The sequence below is a fragment of the Dendropsophus ebraccatus genome, chromosome 5 (assembly GCF_027789765.1).
Source record: "Dendropsophus ebraccatus isolate aDenEbr1 chromosome 5, aDenEbr1.pat, whole genome shotgun sequence".
NCBI lineage: Eukaryota > Metazoa > Chordata > Amphibia > Anura > Hylidae > Dendropsophus > Dendropsophus ebraccatus.
This window is the reverse complement of record NC_091458.1, coordinates 20,450,446-20,475,805: the sequence shown is the minus strand read 5'-3', so window position 1 is coordinate 20,475,805 and position 25,360 is coordinate 20,450,446. Positions and strand designations below refer to the sequence as shown.

General features: G+C 43.2%; 1 protein-coding gene across 1 annotated transcript; it reads right to left on the bottom strand.

The window, feature by feature from the left end:
- Positions 1-346: 346 nt before the first annotated feature.
- On the bottom strand, positions 347-20,522 carry GPR83 (G protein-coupled receptor 83). Its single transcript, XM_069971981.1, has 4 exons — positions 19,974-20,522; positions 9,575-9,700; positions 8,838-8,971; positions 347-1,414 (listed from the first exon to the last, which is right to left on the bottom strand). Exons 1-4 carry the CDS (start codon positions 20,358-20,360, stop codon positions 790-792), a joined length of 1,272 nt encoding a protein of 423 aa, XP_069828082.1. The 5' UTR covers positions 20,361-20,522; the 3' UTR covers positions 347-789.
- Between the last annotated feature and the right edge of the window lie 4,838 nt (positions 20,523-25,360).

Genomic DNA, 25,360 nt, shown 5'->3' with positions numbered 1-25,360 from the left:
CGGTTGTGGGGACGCATGTACTAATTTAAGCAATTGCTCTCAGTCTAATAGGCACCATGGGGTGATCAATCTTCTTTTACCAATATTATAGCACTCTTATTTTTCTAAAAAATAAAAATTAGAGGCCTAACAAACACTATACACCATTATTAATAATAATCTTTTTCAGGACTGTTGTGTGAACAATGCTGCTCTAAGCTGAGAACGACAGTAAAAAGTCAAACCTATTATTTCCCAAGAATTACAGGTATCGTCAATGACAATGCACAATTTTTCAAAGATGATCTATAGAAATCATTTATTATGTGATCATAAGCACACCAAACCATTGTGACGGCACCTCCTTGTTTATCGATGATCTGCCTTCACTCCATTGTCTCGACTTAATGAGTTTTCTTTCATTCGCACACGACATTGTACAAAAGATGATTTAGCAGCAAAATAATGAAATCACAATGTACACTAAGCAGATGCGCTTCTTACAAAGTGATTATGTAGACTGTAGCAGCAGAATTGTTGTTCCTCTCATTATAGATGGCACAAAGGTCGCTCTAATCTCGCAAAAGGTTAGGTCCCAGAATGTTCAACCTTTCCAATCCCTTAACCGTTTCTTTCACGCTTCCTTAGCTGAGGTCTTCTTCCTGCTCTGTGTCTTTTACACATTCCACTGTGGAATACATTCGACTAAAATATCTTCATTGTGGTTTTTTTGAGCACCTGTGAGCAGACTGAAGGATCCAATGAGAACATTAGTTGGTCTTCTAAACCATTGGTGGTTTCGGTGCAGGTTTAGCCAACAGACACAATCGGCTCTACCGCCGAGATATCAGTCTTTCCGGACTGGATATTAGAAGATGATGGCAGAGTATGGGACACTAGTGACCTCTTGAAGCTTCGGTTTTCGGGCCAAGCCACTCGATATGAAGGCATGTTGGAGGGAAGCATGTCCTCCTGGGGTCCCGGCTGCTTCTTGCAAATGTTGAGCAAGGCCTTTAATTCCGATCGGAAATTGTCATTGAGCCAACAGTATATAAATGGATTGTAGCAGGTACTGCTCATGGCAAACCAGTGGAATGCAAAGTATACGGCATTGTTTGTACGAATGATTTGGCTAGAGAGAAGGACGACGTAACAGTTCAAAGGGAACCAGCACACGGCGAAGAGGACCACCACAAGCATCAACATCTTGATGGTCTTCTTTTTCTTTCGACGAAGGGCAAAATACTGCTCGGTGGTGACATCTCCAATGGCATTCCGGAGCCACAACTTCTTGGCTACGGTGGTGTAGGCAACTGAGATGATCAACAAGGGCAGGACATAGAGTAAGATGAAGGTGGCCAGGTCAAGATATTTCCAAAAGAGGTCAGAAGGCTCCGGGAAGTCCGGGAGACACAAACTTCTGATATTCTCCTCACTAGAAATAAAAAAGAATATGAAATTGGTAATTTTTGAAACCAGAAGATTTATGTCTATACAGAAAGAAGTTTAGAAAACAGGATATGATACACTCATCCCATTCAGCTTCCCTTCTAGCCCTGCACTTATCTATAGCAGCATCATGAAGGGACCATAGTGAGAACTGTGAGGCCACCCAGTCCTTCCTATGGTCTGGCACAGCCTATAAGAATCTTCTGCAAAGTCACTAAGAAAGGGGTGGGGGTGCTTAGTGAGCCCAGACTATAACATGGCCACAATTTTTTCTTTTATCCTGAAGAATAAGATAGATTTGCTATTTACTTCTACAAGAAAAAAACATTGCTTTCTCATACAGTAAAGGTGAGAAGCACTTAACAAAAAAAAAAAAAAAAAAACACAAAAAAGTTGTGATTATGAAGCCAGGGTACAACGATTGCCTCAGGTCTAGTCAAAATCCCTATGAGAAATGTTTCCAATATCAACACGCCAAATATATTCAACGCTCCCGAAGTCATGAATATAGAGATTGGTTTTTACTGCAGTTAATTAGATGGTTGGCCAGGGCGGACTGAAGGGCCATTCGGCACACGTATTGGGACCAGGCGGGGTGCCAACAATCAACTGTGAATTGGCCAATGGGTAAAGCTACAGGTCAGAAAATTGCTAAATGTCCTGTATTTAAAACACTAACTACAGCACACTACATCACAAAGTCATACTCATAGTTATATCTAGTACAGAACCCCTTTAAGTATATGACACTTAAAGTGGTGCTTGGAAAGTTGTGAACCCTTTAGAATTTTCTATATTTCTGCCTAACCTCAAACTAGTGACAAAAGTATATGAACCTTTGTTTTCAGTATATAATTCCCTCGTACATCTAAGAGGTTCCGGTAATTGATGATTAGTCCTGCACATCGGCTTGGAGGAATTTTAGCCGGTACCTTCATACAAAACAGCTCCAGCTCTGCTATGCTCATGGCTTCCTTCCAATGAACTGCTCACTTCAGGTCCTTCCACAAATTTTCTACTGGATGAAGGTGAGGACTTTGACTTGACCATTCCAAAACGTTCCAATCACCATTCCATTCCACACCATTCCAATTACGTTCACAATTTTGTTGCATTTATTGTTTACATAATTAGAACCTAATTGATTATGTGTCTCTGCAGTCTTGTCCAAATTGACTGTCTGTTCTTTTCCATGTAATCTTCATTACCAGGCTTCATCATGTGATCAGCATTACCAGGCTTCATCGTGTGATCAGCATTACCAGGCTTCATCATGTGATCAGCATTACCAGGCTTCATCATGTGATCAGCATTACCAGGCTGCATCATGTGATCAGCATTACAGGCTGCATTGTGTGATCAGCATTACCAGGCTTCATCATGTGGTCAGCATTACCGAGCTTCATCATGTGATCAGCATTACCAGGCTTCATCATGGTGGTCAGCATTACTAGGCTTTATCATGTAATCAGCATTACCAGGCTATATAATGTGATCAGCATTACCAGGCTTCATCATGTAACCAAGATTACCAGGCTTCATCACAGGTGTTTTTATTGTCTTTATAGTCTGATGAAGCCTGGTAATACTGATTACATGATGAGGCCTGGTAATGCTGATCACATGATGAAGCCGGGTAATGCTGATCACATGATGAAGCCTGGTAATGCTGATCACATGATGAAGCCTGGTAATGCTGATCTCATGATGAAGCCTGGTAATGCTGATCACATGATGAAGCCTGGTAACGCTGATCACATAATAAAGCCTGGTAATGCTGATCACATGATGAAGCCTAATAATGCTGATCATGTAATAAAGCCTGGTCATGCTGATCACGTAATAAAGCCTGGTAATCAGTGGCGTAGCTACCGCGGTCGTAGCGGCGACCGGGCCGCTACCAGGGGGGGGCCTGCAGGCCCTTCTCCCATTCCCCCTTGTGACCGCAAGCAGTTTTGCTTGCGATCACAAGACGGAGGCTGGGACGGGCCCACGGCTGACGCGCGGCTTCCGTCTCTGTCCGCTCCTGTCCCGGGCAGTACATGCATCACTGAGGTCAGTGTGCGCTGGGGAAGTACTTCTGGCGCAGGGTGCGTCAATAACAAGCGCCCTCGTGCCGGAAGTAACATCCCCGGCGCGCATGGAGCTCACTGATGCATGTACTGCCGGGGACGGGAGCGGACAGAGCCGGGAGGCGCGCATCAGCCGACAGCCAGACCTGGAGAGAGACACGGCGGGGGGAGCGTGTTGTCAGGTGAGTTGTGTTGTTGCTTTTTTTTTTTCACAGACAAAGGGGGATACAAGGGGGGGACCATCAATACTGGGGATACAGGGAGGACCATCTATAAGGGGGATACATGGGGGACTATTAGGGGGATACAGGGGGGACCATCTATAAGGGGGATACAGGGGGGACCATCTATAAGGGGGATACATGGAGGACCATCTATATGGGGGATACACGGGGGACCATCTATGTGGGGGATACAGGGGGACCATCTATGCGGGGATACAGGGGGATACCATCTATGCGGGGGATACAGGGGGACCATCTATGCGGGGGATACAGGGGGGACCATCTATGTGGGGGATACAGGGGGACCATCTATGTGGGGGATACAGGGGTGGCCATCTATAAAGGGGATAACATGGGGGGCCATCTATAAGGGAGATAACATAGGGGGGGCATCTATAAGGGGGACTACACAGGGGGTGTATGCAATAGGGCATGTACTATAGTGGCTACACAGAGGGGGCATATACCATGAGTGGGGGTCACAGAGTCAGCCTACCCACTAAATGAGGGTGTAAAGGGGCCCATACAGATGTGCAGTTTGTAGAGAGATGAGGATGGTGACAGTGAGGAGCCTAATATGTTTGGCAGATTCTGTGGATTTGTGGTTCGGAGAAGTTCTAACGGCCCAGGACAGATGGAGAAGAAGATGAAAAGGGAAGAACTGCGATCAGAGAAGACGCCCCCTGTGAGTCACTAAATATAACTGCACTGTGATGTATATGGAGTAGAGAACCTGTGTAGAGATGCGTCCACCTCTATATGACTGGATGAGGTGATAGTGATCTGTGCACAGTGGATGTTATTCAGTAGCAGCAGTGGTGTTAGTCAGTATGCGGCAGTATTAGTCAGTATGTGGTGGTATTATTCAGTATGTGGTGGTATTATTTGTTACTTGTAACCTGGTACTGTGTTTTATTGGATTTAGTATACTGGATTTGGACAGTAATAATATGGTGGTAGTGGTTGTGGTGTGATGGTTATATTTCCCCCTTGTGTACTGGTATTATTGGCAATATTGGTCTCAGTATACAGGATTTGGTTAGTGACAGTATGGCGGTAATATGTATGGTGACAATATTTCCTATATACTGGTATTATTAGTAATATCAGTCTTGAGATTATATATATATACCAATAGCATTGCTTTGAAGAAACTTGCTTTGAAGAAACTTGCCCCCCCCCCCCCCCCCCCCCTCTTGTTGACCTCTTGGCCCAGGGCCCAGGAGACATTAACTACGCCCCTGCTGGTAATGCTGATCACATGGCAAAGCCGAGACAGTTAATTTAGGCAAACTTGCAGACCCCACATAATCAATTAGGCTCTTAGTATGTAAACAAAGAAACACAACAAAACTGCGAATGTGTGAACACAGCCTAAAAATCCATATATACTTGACACTCACAAATCTTGGATCATTTTCCTCAATAAATAAATGACCAAGTCTACTTGTGGGACTTGTGTTAACATTTAAGGTAGCATAAGGTCAGATTTATGCAGAAATATAGAAAATTCAGATGGTGTTCACAGTTCCATTACCCAAGATAGTGCTTTGTACTGTTACTCTATCATGTGTAAAATGAGTCTTCTGGGCAACAGAGATAAGATTCCTAATGTTTCATATGTTCCCAGTGTGTTATCATCTAGTTCTCTGTATAATATATTTGCGGAAGATCCACTGCTGTGAACAATACATTTGGATGGTAAATCGGTCACTGCCACGATGATGAAAAGCATATATTATACTTGTAACCACCAGATAAAGCCAAAGAACTGCCTACAAGAGAAGACGCCTAATTGATTTCAAGTTTTTCTTTCCAGAAGATAATACCCTCCAGCAGGGCTCAGCGTCATTGTCGTAGTTCTCAGACTCCAACCAATCATACCATATCTGATGCTGGGATATAATGTTATATTTGCCATTGAAAATCAAAGTATGTGTATAAAGCCTACAGTATGATATTACAAAACCATAGGCACTGAGTGTACTGCCATATGCTGCCTTGCTGTAGTGTAGCCAAACCTTCTCAAAGAAGAAATTGAGGGGTATTATGGAGTTTTAAAAAAAAATCGGACATTGCTAATGCTGTAGAAAAATAATTGGAAAAAAAACATACTCACCTATCTACAGTTTCCTGATGCTTCTGTCTTCTTCCTCAGTCATGAACTTGAAGCAGGACCTGCCCTCTTGGCCAATCACAGAGAGATCCTGTCTAGGCCAGTCATTGGCTGAGTGGGCTGGTCCTGAGAAAAAGATTTAAATGTCCAGCATCCTCCCATTAAGATGATCTCCAGTTTACCTGGATGTACACATCAGTATGGTTTGGCAATGAGGGGGAAATCTAACATGACCCAGTCATTTTTCTTTTAAAGAAATGACAGCTGACATTTAAAGGGGTACTCCGGACAGGGGCCTTTTTTTAATATATGCTTCGGGAAAGGTCATTTAAAAATAAAAAAATGACACTTACCTCCCCTTCTGCGGTGCCACTGGTATCTTACTGCTTCAACTCGCTTTTCGGCCACTTCTAGGACTTTTTGTTGTCATGTTCCAGACCCACCCATCCAATCAGCATTGCAGCAGTGCCCCGCCTCTGCTGCTGATTGGTTGGGCGAAGCGGCAACATGGTAACAACAGGTCCTGGAAGCAGCCAAACAACAGGACAGAGCAGTAAGATACCAGTGGTAACAACCCATCCCCCGAGCACATATCAAAAAAGGTCTCTGCCTGATGCACCCATTAAAGGGTCTCCATCACAATTTAAACTCCAATGTACCCCTTTAGGGTACCTTCACACAGGGTGACTCGCAGCGGAAATCTTGCTGCGAGTTTTGCAGTAAGATCCACCATGAGGTAAGGTCCTGGCAGGTCCCTGTGCATTCATACTTGCAGCGGTCTGAAAGACCACTGCGAGTATGTTATTCACCTGCCCCCTTAACCCCTTAATCAGCTCCTGCTGTGTGTATACATTACCTGTCTCTTTGCTGCACGGGGTCCCGGTTTCCTGCTCTCCCGCCCAGCCAATCAGTGTGTTGCACAGGCGCAGCCACTGATTGGCTGGGCGGGAGAGCAGGAAGCCGGGACCCTGTGCAGCAAAGAGACAGGTAATGTATACAGAGAGCGGGAGCCGATAAGGGGTTAAGGGGGAGGCTAAACTACATACTCTATATGTACTGTATGCACAGGGACCAGCCAGGACCTTATCGTAGCGGATCTTGCTGCAAAACTCGCAGCGAGTCGCCATCTGTGAACCCACCCTTAGGGTAGCTTCACACATACTGGATCCGCGAAATCCGCTGCGGATCCTGTACTGTGAAGCTGAATGGGTCCCATACATGCAGTGGATCCGCTGCGTGTATGGGACCCGGCCACTTTAACCCCCTGCAGCGGGCGGCCGGCGGCGGGGGGGGGGGGGGGTTAAAGGGGCCTGGTCCCATACTTGCAGCGGATCCACTGCGTGTATGTCACCCATTCAGCTTCACAGAACAGGATCCGCAGCAGATTTTGCTGCAAACGCACAGCGTTAAATCCGCTGCGGATCCGGTACGCGCGAAGCTACCCTTAAGCAGATTTTTCCTCACATTTTCCTCCTAGCTATTTGATCTCATTCTTACGAGCAGCCTCTCGGCTTATGGCTTCAGTAAGACTAGACATATCAGATGCAACGAAAGGTCAAGGATTTGGCTGCCTTTCCTATGGGCTCGGAGGGCTGGACTCTCCTGCTGTTCTTTCTGATGCAGCAATTGTTTAGTGTTGACTCTGCATCCAGCAGTAGATGGATATGATGCATTTGGTGGGAGTAAAAATAAAAGGTTTCATCTATAATGATAGATCTGCTCAAGAGGGGCTTCTGCTCTGGCTGACATGGTCTAGCTATGTATTATAAGAATAAACATTTATTTGACTGGAATCCATACGATAAAGTAAATTACTATATTGACTGAGATGAGATCCAGGAGGTAGACAGGCGGCATTCAGCTGATCACCAAGAGACCATGGGGGAGATTTATCAACTTGATGTAAAATTAGATTTGGCTCAGTTGCCCCTAGCAACCAATCAGATTCCACCTTTCATTTTCCAAAGAATCTGTGAGGAAAGAAGGTGGAATCTGGTTGCTAGGGGCAACAGAGCCAGTTCTACTTTACACCAGTTTGATAAATCTCCCCCAATGTTGTAGAAAAGGAGCTGTCATAGAGAGCTATGCCCTGGCCATTTGCCCTACGACATGGAGACATCATGGGGGGGTCTCAACATTGAAGACTGTCCAAAATGGAAGCATTAGTGCCTCAGGTGGACTAAAGACCCTATTACACAGGCGACGGAGAGGAGCAAACGAACGATGTCAGCGCTCGCTTGATCGTCGTTCCCCGCTTAATGCCGTCGCTATTACACGCGGGTAAGAGCCGGGGGGCTACGGGGAGCTGCAGGAGGCTGCCTGGGTGATCGCTAGAACTTTCGGGCAGCCCATAGAAGATAGCTGCAGTCTGCTGCCCCCAATCCTATTCCACTGAGCGACGGCAGCAGATCGTTCCTATCTAAGTCGTTTGTCTTTCAACATGTTGAATGACAACGACAGACAACGATCAGCCAACATTGTACATGTCGGCTGATCGTTGTCTTCTTTACACAAGACGATTATCGGCCGTAACGGCCGATATCGGCTGAATGCGGCCGATAGTTGTTTCGTGTAATAGGGCCTTTAGGATCCATAAGTATTCTGGATATGCTTGACACCAAGGGGGACATGTATCATCTGGAGTATTTTTTTTTTCCGGCGTAAAGAGCCAATTTGCGAATATTTTATTCGCAAAACGGCCGATTTGCAAATAAAATATTCGCAAATCGGCTCATTACACCGGGTACGCAGTCCGACTCTACATAAATCTCCGTAGGCCGGAGATGCGGGGGCATTTTTAAGTCCGGTGCAGAAAACGCCGGACTTAATAAATTCCCCCCCCCCAAGTGTTTTCCTATGTGGCATTGGCCCAGGTAAGACCCCTACCTATACCCCCTATTTCTATAGCCCCAATCTCAGAATTGTACTGAATTTCATGTATCACCTACATATGAAACTTTACTATATATCATATATTTATTTTATTCATTCATTTACCTGTATTTAAATGTGAAGAGCTTCTGGTAAATTGCATGAGGAAGGGAGAAACACGTCGCCATTATCCAGATGATCGCGATGTAAGCCACCCCTCTAACAGTCGATATCCGAGGCTTTAAGGGGTGCATGATGACCTTAAGGAGATAATTTAGCAATAAATTAGTAAAAAAAAAAAATTTTATTTCAAAAATTCGGTTTTCACTTTCTCATTACAGGGATTTACATGATAGAGAATTTAGATTTTTTTTATTTCAGCAAAGAAATGGGAAACCTTCCACCCTCCGGCTGTTGCAGAACCACAATGCAGTTTTGCAACAGCTGGAGGACCAAAAGTTCCCCATCCCTAATTTAACACAAAATAACAGAGATTTGAAGACTTTCCGAATATATTGTAAGTGTATAAAGTAAATAATCTTCAAAGCAGCAGGTTCTTTCTATATACCGCTTCCCGCATTCTATAGTCCACATCTCCTAGGATTGCATTATAGCTCCATGAAGTATGCTATATCTGTACAGAAATGAACTCGAGAAGAAGATAAAAGGACTTTACACAAGGGCAGACGATAAGCCATAAGCAGTAAGTCATTTATCACCAGCAGTGAGAGGTATCTATACCTGGTATATTGTTCTTAGCGGACTCTACCAGACTGCACGTTATCGACCCAGAAGTAATGTTCAATAGATTGCACTTACACCCTGCAGAGTTTCCCATATAATCTAATGTAGTTACAGTTTACCTGGTGTCTGTCCACTGCGATGGCTGTGAGGGTCAGGGCAGAGACGTGCAGAGAGCAATACTGGGCAAAGCGGCTGACGTGGCACATGCCCTTTCCAAACATCCAAGTGCTATTCACAAAGCGGGCCTGTGGAGAGATGAAGACATAGAAAATAAGTGTACCCTATGGAGGAGAGAACAAAGACTGAATACATCATAAAACTGTGAGCTATTCTCGCATGAATTCACATAGTGTGACTACTAGTGCTTTATGTATGACGATTTATCAGGGACTTGTGGTTGTAAACAACTTATAGGTTATCCATACTACTCCTTTAAAGAGGTATTCCAGAGAAATTATTCTACATTTAAATGTGGTGAGAAAAAACCTGTACTCACCTGTCCCTGATCCCCTGCAAGTGCCAATACCTGCTGTCAGCCTACCCCGTTCTCTGTCCTTACAAATAGGAAATAAGTGAGCAGCCAATCACAACAGTGACCTGCCTTAGACAGCGATTGGCATTTCCTATGTGTTGTGAAAGAGAACAAGAAGCGCTGACAGCATGGGCTTTAGGAATGCACTGGCAGGGGATTGGCGGCAGGGGAGTACAGGTTTTTTTGGGGGGTTTTTGCTTCTATTTGTAGCTTAGAGCTGCAGACATTGTTGGATAGCTGCTAGGGTATAAAAACTGGAGCTGATGGTGGTCCCCAAACTTATGAAATTACCATCTATCACCACCATGAAATTCTCATCTAAGAGTCAAGGAGGCGGAACCAAGCGGCTCAAGTGCCACAGCTTGGCATGCCTCCTTTCCTGTCCTTATCTCCCAGCAACTCTGTGACTGAACTACAAGATTCGTAACATCAATTGAGGAGTGGCTGGGGGTGAGAGCAGGCAATGAGGCGTTCCAGGCTATGATGCTCTATAAGCCCGGCCCCTCCTCCTTGACACTTGGCTTAGAAATAAAAAAGGAATTTTATATGTTTGGCAATCAGCTCCATCACCACCATCAGCTCCAGGAAAGGTACAGTTTGCACTCGGCAGCAAATAAAGGTGTAAAACAATATTGAGACATAAAGGGGGGGATTTATCAAGACCTGCATTCTCATATGCCAGTGTTAAATTAGGCCCCCTTTTCCACCCAAATTCACCAAGAGGTGCATGTCTCTTAGTAAATACAGCCGGCCGTGCACCCGAACCTGTGCCCTGGTGCAACAAATCTGCACCTGCTTCCAGCAGGTGTAGATTTGGATCCTGATTTATGCCTGCGAGTGTGGAGAGCCCCTGGATGATGTTGTAGCGGTGGGACGGTCGGTCACTTGCTAGGTGAAAGTGTGACGCCACTACTGTTGGTGGATGGCCGAGATACAACCGGTCTTTTAGGGTTTTGTCACGTGATGCCAGTGCCTGGTGGGCACACAGGTGTGATGGCACGCCTGCTGTTAGAAGATAAGGCCGGTTGTACCCTTCTCCCCTCTGGTCGGTGTTGCTGCTTGGGATTATGCCACAGGTGGTCAGATCAGTGTAGTAACCCTCCCGAATAGTGGTAGGACCCGCCACCCACAAAAAGGGGAAATGTCCCAAGGTTGTGGTATAATGCTGTGCAGGTGGTAGCCAGTAATCACAGACTCAGTAATAACAATGACTTGGTTTACTACTTGTTAATATGCAGCAGGTAATACAACAAATCTTCAGGTACACTTGATACAGTTCCAATAAATACACGTACATAGAACCACCGGATCTCTGGGATAAGTGCTGAGTAGGATGTAGTAGAGTTGATAAGGTTGTACTGAGGTAGTAGAGAGGAGACTGCCGTGAGAGTCTCAACCAAATTAGTAATGTGCTCTGCCGGGAGGACGGAGTGCTTAGAAGAATACTTATAGAAGAAGAGGAAACAACCTGACCATTCCTATAGTCTTCACACCACCTGATGCCCACTAGCTTTGGCTTAACCATACTGATGGGTGACACAGGCCCCAGACCCTGTTACCTGGGATGAGCGGAATGGTTAGAATTCCGAAGTACACCTGCGTTGCGAGAAGGAGTTGGAGTACTGCACTGTACTGACTCCTAGTCCTCGGCATGGGTTGAGGTTATCTGTAGGCTAGTCCTCTCCTGAAGGGCTTAGCAGCGCATCATACAGCGTGTTTAGTACTTTAAGAAAAAGGGTTGTGTGAGCTGTCTGTTCTGCGTCCTTCCCATACGGGGCACTGACTAAGAACTAACTTGTAGAGGGGACCTGGCAGAGGGCCGGGGCCCAGGTAGAACCACTGTGGAGAGCTATCTCATCTGCATCCTTTCTCCACAGAATCCTCACTAAAGCTGAGCTACACTTCCTCTTTCCCATGTAACTGGTTCCTTTAGTGTATATAAGCTGGGCTGTGAATGGATGAGGAGTATGTGTGAAAGGTTCAAAGAATCAGGTGGTACAAGAGAAAAAACAGTAACCCATTAGTAACTTTGGCTGTGCAATACTCAGATATGTACAATACTGACATCTAGTGGCAGAAAATAAAACAACTTCTGAACACTCCAGCATTACAAACTGACGACAGAGCATTTTGGACAGGTGTAATAGAAAAGAAAAAAGAAACACCATGGTGGGACACCACAAGAGTAGACCTAAATAACGATAAATGAGGTGCGGGAGGAAGCCACGTCTCCCCCTGCCTTGCTGCGCCCGCCCATCGGGCAAACAAGGGAAATGGCAGGCGTATGCCAGGAAGAAGGGGTGAATCTGTGTTTTCTCCCTGGCAGAGAAGGGCAGAACTTTCATAAATGTCCCCCAAATAATTTTTCTATTAGATTTTGAATGACGTTAAAAGAAAAAATGTGGAATATTCATCTGGACACTATTACAGGAAGGAATGAAAAAGAGCACTATATGGCAACACAGGTACCCTAGGTACATAAGGCAGCTTCTAGTTATGTATTAGAGCTATAGACCTATAGGACAGAACACATCCAGTGTTAGGGCCCTATTCCACCGGACGATTATCGTTCAGATTATCGTTAAATCGTTCAAATATAAACGATAAACGTTCGGTTGAAATGCAGTTAAAGATTAACGACCGAACGAGAAATCGTTGATCGCTTTATAAGACCTGGACCTATTTTTATCGTTGCTCGTTCGTAAAACGCTCGCAAATCGTTCGCATTGACTAAGACGTCATTCACAGTAGATACGAACGCAATAGCGAAGAAATAGCGAAGAAAAAACGATTGCAAATAGGATCATAAGTAACGATTATCGTTCCATGGATATGAGTGAACTTTTTCAGGTCTTTCGCAATAGCGGTTGTTTGAGATCGTTAACGATTATGCGAACAATAATCGTCTGGTGGAATAGGGCCCTTAGAGATGAGCATCGGATCGTTGGCAATTCGAATATCTGTGCAGCATTGCAGTGAAAGGTGACTCCAGTAGCTAGAGGAGACAATAGAGGGACAGACGTCTTTCTCATTCCTGTCAGTGGGACAACTATTGTCTATGCCCATGGGGCCTACTGTAAAGCTTATCGCTAAATGCTGTTAAAACCAGCTCAGGCAAAATTACAGTTTCCATATAATGTACAAATGAAATAAAAAAAGAACGTTACGGATTCGAAAAAAAGAACGTTTCAGTATCTGCCTCTAATCAGTTAGAAACATCTGGGTGACACATAAGAGGATTGTCCCCATATGTTTGGGTCCCTTAAAGGGGTTATCTAGGATGCCCATGCCACATAAGGAGATACCAGTATTAGAAATAGCATGGTAGTAAGGACCGAGAAGCTGAGTCCAATCCATGTAGGCTGCCATTGGATCTACTGCCAGCATCTTATTGCTGGATACTATAGAACTCCTCTTAATGTTAACCCCCTTCTTGACATGATATACATGTACAGTAGGCGTGGATCATAATGTGGGTGGATCGGGTGGCTGATTTTTCACTGGTCCATTGGAGGATCCAGGACACCCGTGTAGTTCCCCCAAATTAGGTGGCCCCCATGATGACGATAAATGATGGGAAAAAAAATTCAGGCGCTGCCCGAAAGACAGAAGAGGAGAGTGTGTGCTGGGAGAGCTGCTGCAACGAGGGAGAGTTTGGGAGGTAAGTTTTTTTTTTTACTACATACTACCATAGATATTAAGTTACTGAAATAGATATTAAGTTGCTGTACTCTATAAGTGACTAGAGACATGTACAAAAAAAAGGAAGCAAAAAAAAAAGTTAAAAAATAAATTACTTCTCTCCATACAATGTCTAATCAACTTCCTGTTTTTTATTATTTTTGCTAAATAATTTAAATCACCTCCCCGGTCCCCTGTTACTGTATCTAATTGTCACCCCTGTCCCCTGTTGCTGTACCTGATCGCTGTCCCTGTTAGTTTACCTGATTGCAGCTGCTGTTTCTGTACCTATTCGTTGCTCCTGGAACTGCTGAAAGTCCTGTAGACTGCATTGTAATTGTATTAGAATACAAGTCTATGGTGCTTCTGGCAGTCCCATAGGCCGCTTGTTTTAGGAGGAGACTATGTACCTTCCAGAGTCTTAAAAGAGTATCCTGCCACTAGGGCCGTATTAACAGCTGCTGCTGCTGCTGCTGCCCTTGGCACTAAACCTGAAGTGCCCCATCTTGGGGAGCATAGGGGAGAGTGGTTTCGGCCACATGCATTTCTTTACATACAGAAACATTGTCTGAATTGCGTTTTTCATGTTTTTAACGGCTTAAAAGACACCAGATTTACTTGCAAGTCTGAGCGGGAAGTCGGAGACTAAAAAAATAAAAATTATTTTAAAAAAGTTGTTTCGTTCCTGCTGCTGCCCCCCTGCAAGGTGCTGCCCTAGACCATGGGTGCCTAGTGGTAAATACAGCCCTGACTGCAGCACGAGCAGAATGATAGTTACACTTTAGCGCCAGAAGTGGCTGCGGAGTTAACGGGTTAAAATGAAATGCTCATAAGTAAGCTTCTCTATAACAGCGCACCATGTGGCCATACATGGTACTGCAATGGCTTTACACAAGTTTTTAATGGATGCATTGGAATATATCAGACAAATAAACATCATCATGTTTGTGATTCAAGATCTCTGCAAGGAGACTAATCTCTGAGTGAGCCGTATGTATTAAACCTTTATCCAGCTTTGATGTGCCATTCTCCGGGGCTCAGAGGGATAGTGGCATACAAACAATATTATTTTTTATCTACTCCCTCATGACATCATGTATGCAGCTCGTGCATGATTCGATTTGTAATGTACAGAGATGAAGGACCCCATGGAACATGATCCATGTGATATCTTACAGATGGCGGAGGTATTATCATGCAAACCAGCTCTAAGCTTTAGGAAAGAAATAAATCAGATTCTGCAATATGTTTATCTGTGCTGAATTGACGGAATGTGAATTCCTGATGGGTAAGTAACGATTATCTGTAATAGAAGAAAGCTTATCCATGAAGTCGAGGATGACTGACACCTCATATATCCCTATCTATAATAATGTCCATACTGATCCCCAGGCAACAAATCCTATCGGGCTAATGAGACCCTTTACTTGGGGGTTACACGGTGTCATCCTTCCCCATCCAAGACCGTCCCAATACTCGCTAGTGGGAAAATGTCATCAGGGCACATATTCTCCCATGATACAGACCACAGAAATGTCAAGATTAGATGAAAGCTGCCGGTGACAGTCAAGGGAAGTATGAATAGAAACAGCGGTGTACAGGGGATCGATATCATCTGACCGTACCGCCATTCAATATTATTGACCAGTGCAGAGCGCTTAATCCATCCGGGTTAACTTCTAGGTTTATTTGGAGTAATTTTCAAAAATTTCACCCAGACTGCTGTTTTTGCTATTTCTCTGGTGGAATACATAGGACTTTCTTCCAATTACTTCTCTGGTTAATCACAGCACAATACATACTCCTCTCTACTATACCATAGCTTAGTGCTGTAAAAAGGAACTGGACTAAAAAAGGCTGGCACTGTGCTGGGAGATAATCTACCCATTGCAAATGGATGAGGTGGAGGAAGGGTTACTGAGGCATTAGTTTTACAATGTGTTACATGAACAGCAGCACAGCCAGGAAGAGGTTACCTGAAGCAGTAAATTGCTGATGCTGCTGGGATGGGGAGAGGATTACATTGCGGCACTGTGAACATATAGAACAGTAGAAATAAAAGGGACAACTGTCCTGAGTTGTATGAGCGGTGAGAGATTAAAGTGAGGCCTTGATTTACCTTTCAGGAACAACATAAATCATTTTCAGTCTGGCACAGCTTGCAGCTACACAGCCAAGACTTTTTCAGTCTCTCTTTCTGTCCTGCACAGATCACAGGGAAAGTCCCATCCCCATTCATGTATTTTGTCCTGATTCAGCAGTTACTAGAGACAGATTTCCTCCAGCCACAGGCAGTGAACAGTGGATTGCAGGAAAGTGAGCCATCTAGTGGACAAGCTGTGTTTTTCTGTCCACAAGTTCCAATTTGATTAAAGACTGATAGGAGCAGGGACCCCCATCTTTTGATAGAAGCCCCTACTCTTGTACAGCAGCAAGGCATAAATTATAGTCCATGGTATACGTGATGTAATATGTATTACAGCTTGCCGTAGATCATGCAGCCCAGCAAATGTACTCAGCAAGCGGCAATGCATACAGAATCACTGCTTACTTGACAGGATCAGACTCCGGACAACGACAGAACACCCAGCCTAAAGAATATGAGTAATGAGCGATACAAAGAGCATGGAGACTTATCTCTGGGTGGACACATTTACCATGTGGCTATGTATATAGTGTATGCCTCCCTGCTCAGTAAGTACAGGAGAAGGGACTCCTGGCACTCCACATATATCCATAGTAGCCTCTATATACGATTGAATAAAGAATAGAGGTCTCCTAAGTTATCAAAAGACCCAAGTTAGGAATCGGTTGAATTTTGTGCTTTTTAACACAAGACACATTGTTTTTTTTTTGGGGGGGGGGGGGGGAGTTAACCTTGTTTTCCAACCAATTAACCTCTTTTTACAGAAATAGTCCCCCATTCAACACATTCATTCAGAGCAGTGAGCAGCTACAAAGAGTAATATGTACTCAGTAGGACCTGGCTTAGGTTATTTACCTGCAAATGTGCTTGCTGAAGAAGATCCACACTGTTCCTGAAAGGTAAATCAAGGCTTCCTCCTAGAAAGCCCAGGGCAGCTGTCCCTTGTGTAAATACCAGTATGTGCTGTGGTGTGATGTGATTGGTCAGAGAAGGAAAAAGACATGTATGTGCGTGTACTACCGGCAAACATTGGTCCTACCCCTTGAAATTAAGTGAATGATAAATGTGCACCATGGCGGGGGCTCCTGGGGGCTCATTAAGAGCACTACAGTCACTTTGTTATCACTAACAAAACCGAGCATGTTTTTCAAAATCTTTTAAAGAGACATAAACCCTTTAAGAGCAATAATCCTATTATATCATTCACCTTTAATTTTGCTTTTTATGAAGTTAGTAAATATCAGGTGGCAGCATTGCCCTTTCCATTTTTAATAAAAGATGAACTCTGTATTCTGTGAGTGCCGACCTTTCTTCCCCATCACACAGACCGAGCGTCACTGCAAGGGTTAAACCTCCATTCACAGCCAGAGGCAACGCTTGGTGGATCGTAGAGTAGACTTGTGTCTGTGGTGACATTAACCCTATAATCCATTCAGCATGTAACATGCCAAGCGACGATCCCATCACAATCATACAAACCCACCCTCCCTAATGGTTCCCATCTGTGACACCAGAATGCTGGAATTGTATCTGTCAGACCTGCCCAAAGCTAATAGAAACAACTGCCTGATCAGGTGAAACATGTGGCGGCATAATGTATTCTGCTGAGAGACCGAAACGCGTTGTAGGATTTATAGGCATCCGCTCTGACTCTCAGAATAGAATCCAATAGAGAATGGTGGTAAATGCAGAAAGGATGCTTCTGTACATAACATATTACACATACATAAGAAAAAGACTGAATATCAAAGTATAAACTGCCCTGGGCACCCAAGGACGCCTAAGGGTATATACATCAATCACCCATCAATATTTACTGTAACACTAAGTACTCCCCCACCCCATACACAGCAAGCTGTGATATCCTATGTTATATGACTCCTCTCTAACATAGCCAGAAGGGACTTTTTCGGCAATTTGTTTTACTGCCAACATTTCTGTGGGAGGGGCTCACCTTCACTCCCCATACACATCAATGACCGGTTGTCCCTCGCTGATAAAGCCATAAGAAACGCTGCAGGTAGCCTGCTTGTTGATGGTTTCCACATAGCGGAATATTATAATGATGCTATATTATGTAAATCCTGGATTTTATATGAGTTCATCAAGGTGGAGTACTACTTTAAAACTAGACAACACTATTATGGAGACATCTATTCTTGTCTATTGGTGCGTTTACATAGAGAGATTTATCAGACAGATTTTTTAAGCCAAAGCCAAAGAAATGGATTTAGAAGGAGGAGAAATCTCAATCTTTCCTTTATGACCTGTTCCCTGTTTATAGTGAGGATCAGGTCCTGGCTTTGGCTTCAAAGATCTGTCAGATAAATCTTTCTGTGTAAACGCGCCATTACAGAGTTTTTCTGGCCCCACCCCCGAGGAGCTATACATTTACATCTACATCTCCCTCCCCCAAGCTGCTAACAAAGTAATCCCTCCTCCCAATCCCTGTCCAGTAAAGTATCTCTCCTTCTCTTCTTACCATTCAGCCTGTATCCCTGCCCATGTAGGTTCTTCCCTGAAGAGTGATTGTATTTGCCCATGCTATTTACACCGCCTTACCAGTAGAAAATAGATGCTCACTGTTCTATTGCAATCTAGGTAGACACACCTTGAAGCGGATAAAAAACAGGCATAGGGGGTGCTCTTATACATTTCTAACTCTTGAAGTTTTAATATCATTCCAATTAGAAAATATGGTCAAAATTACTGTAGGTATTTCATCAGGAGTCATATAAATTACATACGGCATTACCCCTTTAAATAGTGAGCCTCCAGTGTGCTGCCCATTGAGCTCCTGTTTATTACTGAAAAAAAGCCTGGATTTAGAAGCAGTCAGTATGGAGGTGGATACAGTCAGTATGGGCTAGCATCAGCACTGCCTCCTACATACCTATTATATAGGTCAGTGTCGGATTGGGGTATCTGGGGCCCACCAGAGGAAATAATCCTGGGGGCCCACCAATGAAGAACCAGTGAGAAACGACATATCAGTCAGTGTTAGTGCAGGTTCTAAAGCTGGGGGCCCACCGGAGGATTCTCCGGTGCTCTGGTGAGCCAGTCCGACACTGATATAGGTCTATGCTGATACATGTGGTACAAGTCCCCAATATGTACAGGCAGTGGGGGAAGGGTCACAAATTGCTGTATATGTAACATAAAGCCTCTAAAATTGTAACTATGCTATAAATAGATGAGTAAGGATGAATTATATGGAAATATACAGATGAAAATGCAGAGAGGAATTTTTCATTGAACTATTTCTTTATTGCATCATGATAACCTATTGATTTAAGGCTTCTTTTCTCCTTATAGTAAATATTTCATAGACCCCAATCATGCAAAAACAAAAAGGGGGTTCTTTCTGACCTCCATTTGGATGGTTTCCGTCGGGATTTCTGTGTAATTGAAGCATAGAGGAGCCCAGACGTCTGCACTGTTCCACAAAGCATAAGCCTGTAAAGAAGATATTATGCTGCACGACTTCTATGGTCTATATTTAACATGGGAGACTATGTGGGAAAGATGCCATGGTATAGCTATATCATAGGACATCCTCTGATGTATACCCCCTCCGGACATTGCAAATAATCCAGACGGAGAGAAAAAAAGAGAAATCTCATACTGCCAATTGACAAACTCACTACTGCTATTAGAGCTCAGCTCTACTACATAGGAAAGGGTTATAAGGCAGCTATTTGTCTATATACTGGGGTGTCTCATGTCTTAGGTCAATGTTCTCCAACCTGTGGCTCTCTGGTTCTTTCCAAACTTTAACTTCCACCATGCCCTGACAGCTGAAAGATGGGAGTTGCAGTTTTGGAACAACTGGAGAGCCACAGGTTGGGGGACATTGACATAAGAGAAGTAGATAAGTTTTCTATACACAACACCCCAACAGGAGGAACATATAGAGTCGGAGCAGAGTAGGATAACCAGATCCTTGGAGACATCTCATGTCTATGAGTTGGGGAACTTAAAGAAAGTCGAAAGAAAAATGGTAGCACCTTGGTTGTGGACAAGAACTCATCTCTAAAAGTGAATCCAAGATATAGTAAGATATAAGACAATAGACAATGGAGGAGGACAAGGTATGGATGGTGGTCGGTGGTCGTGAGTCGGTTTGGAGTTGTAGTACATGCGTGTTACACGTCCTTACCAGGGTGAAAGGCGTGTTGAGTAGAGTAATGAGAATATCGGCCACGGCCAGGTTGACAATGAAGAGGCTGGTGGCTGAGTGCATCCTCTTGTTTTTGATGACCACGTGGCAGACCAAGACATTCCCGAAAAGCGAAAAGAAGATGATAAAAGAATAAGCCACAATCAACAGAGCCTTGACGGTGGGGTTCTGGGATTCGGCTCCATATCTCTTCTTCCCTATAAAGCTCTGCCACTCCACCAGACTGTAGTTATTCCAAGAGAACAAGCCAGTGATGTTGGGGATCTGGAAGGAATCCTTCAGGCTGGAGTTGAAGGGGAAACTTTCCGACCTTCTCAACAGGGTGGACGAACCCAACACCAAGAGCCAGGTGAGATGTGATTCCATCTCTAACCAAACATGGGATGGACATGGACCATCTATTTACCCCAGACAAAGGAGAAGAAGAAGAAGTAGAGGAGGAGGAGATGCTCCACAATGGATCTTCATGCCTGAGTGGGGAAGTCACACAATGGCAACAGATGTCCTTAGTGTTCGGTAAGAGCCCTCGCCTCCAGCTCCTGGATTCTTGTAAGTCTTCCCTGGCAGCTCACTTATATGACATTCAGTTCCCAGGCTGCTGGAGGGAAGCACTCAGCTCATTGGGCTGCAGCTCATTTACACATGTGACGTCCCCCATACTCCCACCTTGTCTAGCTATAGCCCTTCTGTATTCTAGCTTACGATATCAAAGGAGAAGAGCATTTTAGAGAATAAATGAGACACGCTCCAGAGTTTCCATGTTTCCTTAATGCTGAAAGGGCGAGGTACCCAGACTAATATAAATGTCCAGCAAGTGTCTGCCCTGAGTGTAAAGGCAACGGGAACACAGGGCTTTGTTCTCTCTACACAGCCGGCATGTACTGTATGTGTGATAGCTGTGCAGATACTGAGACCGACCTGTATACATAGCACTAACTGAGGATGGAGAGATAGATAGATAGATAGATAGATAGATAGATAGATAGGAGATAGATAGATAGATAGATAGATAGGAGATAGATAGATAGATAGATAGATAGATAGATAGGAGATAGATAGATAATAGATAGATAAATGATAGAAACAGGAGGAAGCCGCACATCCAAAGGTTTATGGAGCAGGTGCTGTTTTATATCTTTATATGTTTGTATCTTTAGTACTTTTCTGTATTTTTTGGAATAAATCACCTTTTACACGTATGCTGGTGTGCTGCGGAACATCTTACATAGATAAATGATAGATAGATAGATAGATAGATAGATAGATAGATAGGAGATAGATAGATAGATAGATAGATAGGAGATAGATAGATAGGAGATAGATAGATAGATAGATAGATAGATAGATAGATAGGAGATAGATAGATAGATAATAGATAGATAGATAGATAGATAGATAGATAGATAGATAGATAGATAGGAGATAGATAGATAGATAGATAGATAATAGATAGATAGATAGATAGATAGATAGATAGATAGATAGATAGATAGGAGATAGATAGATAGGAGATAGATAGATAGGAGATAGATAGATAGATAGATAGATAGATAGATAGATAGATAGATAGATAGGAGATAGATAGATAGATAGATAATAGATAGATAGATAGATAGATAGATAGAAGATAGATAGATAATATATAGATAGATAGGAGATAGATAGATAGATAGATAGATAGATAGATAGATAGATAGATAGATAGATAGATAGATAGGAGATAGATAGATAGATAGATAATAGATAGATAGATAGATAGGAGATAGATAGATAGATAGATAGATAGATAGATAGATAGATAGGAGATAGATGATAGATAGATAGATAGATAGATAGATAGATAGATAGATAGGAGATAGATAGATAGATAGATAGATAGGAGATAGATAGGAGATAGATAGATAGATAGATAGATAGATAATAGATACTGTAGATAAATAATGATAGATGGATAGAATCAGTTGATCCAGCAGGATTACATTCTGACTACTGATAGATGTTGGTGTCAGGACATTCTGCACTTCTCTTTTCTCATGTGTTAAAATTTTTCCCTGTGTCATCTCTCATCATTAGACATAACTTGTGGACATCTATGGGTTTCTTCTCCGCTGTGGATGGATGTATTGTTACTGACATCTGAGAAGCCTCAGCAAAATCCTGGACAGTCCCTGCAGAACTGGAGAGACAGTTATCACTGTAAAATGGTGACACCAGTCTATTCCCTATTCGGGGGGGGGGGAAGTAGCATGTGACTTTACAACTGAGAGATGGCGACCCAGCCTGGGGTCACGCTGCAGTAATGGGATGCCATAGGGCGGTAATTTCATACTTGGCCTCATTAGAGGCTCCAGGAATGATTAGTCGGGGACACTTAGTAATTATCTACAGGATCTCATTGCTGTCATATCAGAGAGCTGAGTGTTACAGCCATAGTATAACAATATACTGGCGCTATTATCCGTCCAGGCACAACAAGTACACCTGTAGGGGATGACTGCACCTGCAAATTACAGGGAGAGAAAGGGTTAAACAGAGTGCACTACAGAGTAAAGTCATCTTCAGAGCTGAACATCACTGAACATTACTGTGGAACCTTGAAAAAAGAAATTATAGACGTATAAGGTTAGAGAAAAATAAGTTAGCTGCTATTGCAGCTCGGTTTTACATACTTTTTTTAATAATCCGAGAGAATGCCTTTAAATTATTACTTAAAAAAACAAAACAAAACTTTTTAGATGTCACAGAGACATGTGAAAAGTTTTCATTGTTTGGGGCCTTGGTTGGCTAACCAAGGAAACCAAGTGAAGCGTAAAGCTGAGTGCTTCGCTCCCTGCCTCGCCTGTGATAGATTAAAGGGCTCAGCTGGGCACATCTCCCGTCTTTCTCTGATAACTGGTGACAGTCTGAACATTCAGATCCCAATAAAACATGTCAAGTGATAGTAGTGCTTAAAAGGGATTATGTCACCTAAATTTTCTTTTACTGATTAGAATCAGATACTAAACATTTTTTGACTGAAATTCAGTTTTTATGTTACTTTTTGTACATTGTTATGGGGGCTACCATCTTGAGCAGTTTTTAACAGCACTTAGTGACTTGCTTTATAGCAAGACTCATGGACATAAACAGCAATAGACAGAGCCTGTCCCCTTGAGATGAATGTAAAACATTACTGAGTGCACTCTGTGTCACATGTTGTTGCAATGCTCTGTAGATCACTTTACAGCAGCCTACAAACACAACAGGAAGTCTCAGCTTAGTTTTAGCCCCAGTGGTGAGAATAAAAACAGCATGATATCAGGACTATTTTATGATATAGATAGAAAAATGGAAAACTATAAATAATGGTGTGTCATTGCCAAAAAATATATTTAACATAAAAACATTATTATAAGTGTAACTCACATTTCAGGTTCATTTTTTTGAAAACAATAAATATCTATAGTACAAGCGATTTTAAGAAACTCTGTAACAAGTTTTATTTACCAAAAGAGTTTCCTTCTGTACTGAAAAATTTGTTTTTCTAGCTCTCCCCTCACTTCAGAAGAAGCAGGATTTCTGTGTCCATTATGCCCTATGAAGAGGGGAGGGGCTAAGAGGAGTGAGTGAGCACGGAGCAGTCCTGCACAGCACAACACCCTGCAATTTTCTATCAGCAAGTTCCTAGATAAGCACTGACCTTTCTGACCTCTGAATCCAGCGTTTTAGGTGCCCAGACAGTCTACAAAAAGCTGACTTCCATCTCTTCTCCCTGCTCACTTATTCCCCTCGGCCCCTCCCCCTCCATAGGATATAATGGTCACAGCAGAACCCGTATTCACTGGCTTCTCTGTAATAAAGACGGATTTGCCTGATAATGCACAGATAAGAAGTAGGGGGGGGGGGGAGACTGGGAGATTGCTTTTTGAGTACAAAAAGAGACTTTTTTGCCTAATAAAACCTATTACAGAGTTTCTTAAAATCGTTTATAATACTGATTTCTGCAAAAAAATAAAAATAAAAAAATTACAGTTACGTTTTAAACAGTAAGTCTTTTTCCGATGACACAATCCCTTTAAGGAGACACCTGTGACAAATAGTCTAATCATGTAGAGTTTTCAGATGGAAAATGTAAGTACATAAAGTAGGAGCAGCAGAGTGCTGCACACACCGCACATGCACATTCAGCAGAACTTTCTGGGAGAGACAATGAGAAAAGTCAAAAACTAGGAGCAGGTTGGAAACTGCCTATTAGGAAGGAAAGATGATTCTGGTCTGAAGCTTAGTGCAACTTCACGCCAACCCCCCCTTTACCATATAAAACAAATTATCTTCCATGTCAGAGGTGTCCATAACCTCTAATGACCATCGCAGAACCTCATCAAACCGAAGGCAGTCAATAACAGAATGTGCTGAGATTGGTTCATAACTACAATTATTGGCAAAGGTCACTGTATACAGCCAAAATATCAATATCGGGCCCATTAGAGGAAATTAGGGGGTTGTCTGGAGTTAAAAAGGTTACACTGAGCTTTAGTCCATGTTGCATGTCTGCTCTTGCATTATAATCTTGGCTATTCTCATTGTACGTTAAAAAGATCTCAAGTTATTCAGGATCATCCTATAAGACATATATACCTTAGAGACAAGTGATTGGTTCTGATGTGGATGCTGGGGAATGACTTATGGGGTGAACCAGGGGTGCTTGAGGGATATTGAAATTTGGATAAAGTCTTTTTTGAAGGTTACTAGTGAGATAACACTTGACTTGGAAGTTGTAGACTTGAGAAACAGTGGACTACCTTAAGGGGGTACCTATCTAGAAGCTAAGAACTCAGCTACGAGAGGCTTTAACAACTTTAGCTTGGTGGCAATATACTTAAGAGAAGAAATACCTGTATCCTATGATGATCCACCTTTTGCTGGTCGTGGGCACCAAGTGACACAATGCAGGAACACAGGCCCCACGAAGGGGTTACCAAGGCAACCGCTTAGGACCTAGAGTGTTGTAGCAAAGTAAATCGGCTTTAGTTGCTCTTTCAAAACTGCTGACTATTTAAAGTTCCTGGTGGGCTTTTGAAGAGAAGATCAGGATAGCCCCTCAGCGTGGATAAATCTTTGTCCTCGTCAACAATATCTGCGCTACAGGTTTACTAGCTCAACATGGCTAGGGTGTATGAGTGCTTGAGAAAAAGAACCTTCTGACCCGGCATAAGAGCCTGGCCAGCTGGCCAGGCCCTAGAAGGTCTTTCAGCAGGAAACACTTTTTCTAGCTTTGACCACTAGTGACCCTGACTAAAAGACTGACCACATGGCCTGCTCCACTTGTATATATGGACTATAGAGAGACTTCCTAGAGGTGGAGTGGACCTGGAGAGACAGTGAGA

What these genes read in the sequence shown, in the direction of transcription:
- GPR83 (XM_069971981.1), bottom strand. Translation starts at nt 20,360, where the DNA reads ATGGAATCACATCTCACCTGGCTCTTGGTGTTGGGTTCGTCCACCCTG. An exon ending in TCGCAGTGGACAGACACCAG is followed by an intron (nt 8,972 to 9,574) that starts GTAAACTGTAAC and finishes TATCTCCTTAAG; the next exon opens with GTCATCATGCACCCCTTAAA. An exon ending in CTCTTCACATTTAAATACAG is followed by an intron (nt 1,415 to 8,837) that starts GTAAATGAATGA and finishes TTTTATTTCTAG; the next exon opens with TGAGGAGAATATCAGAAGTT.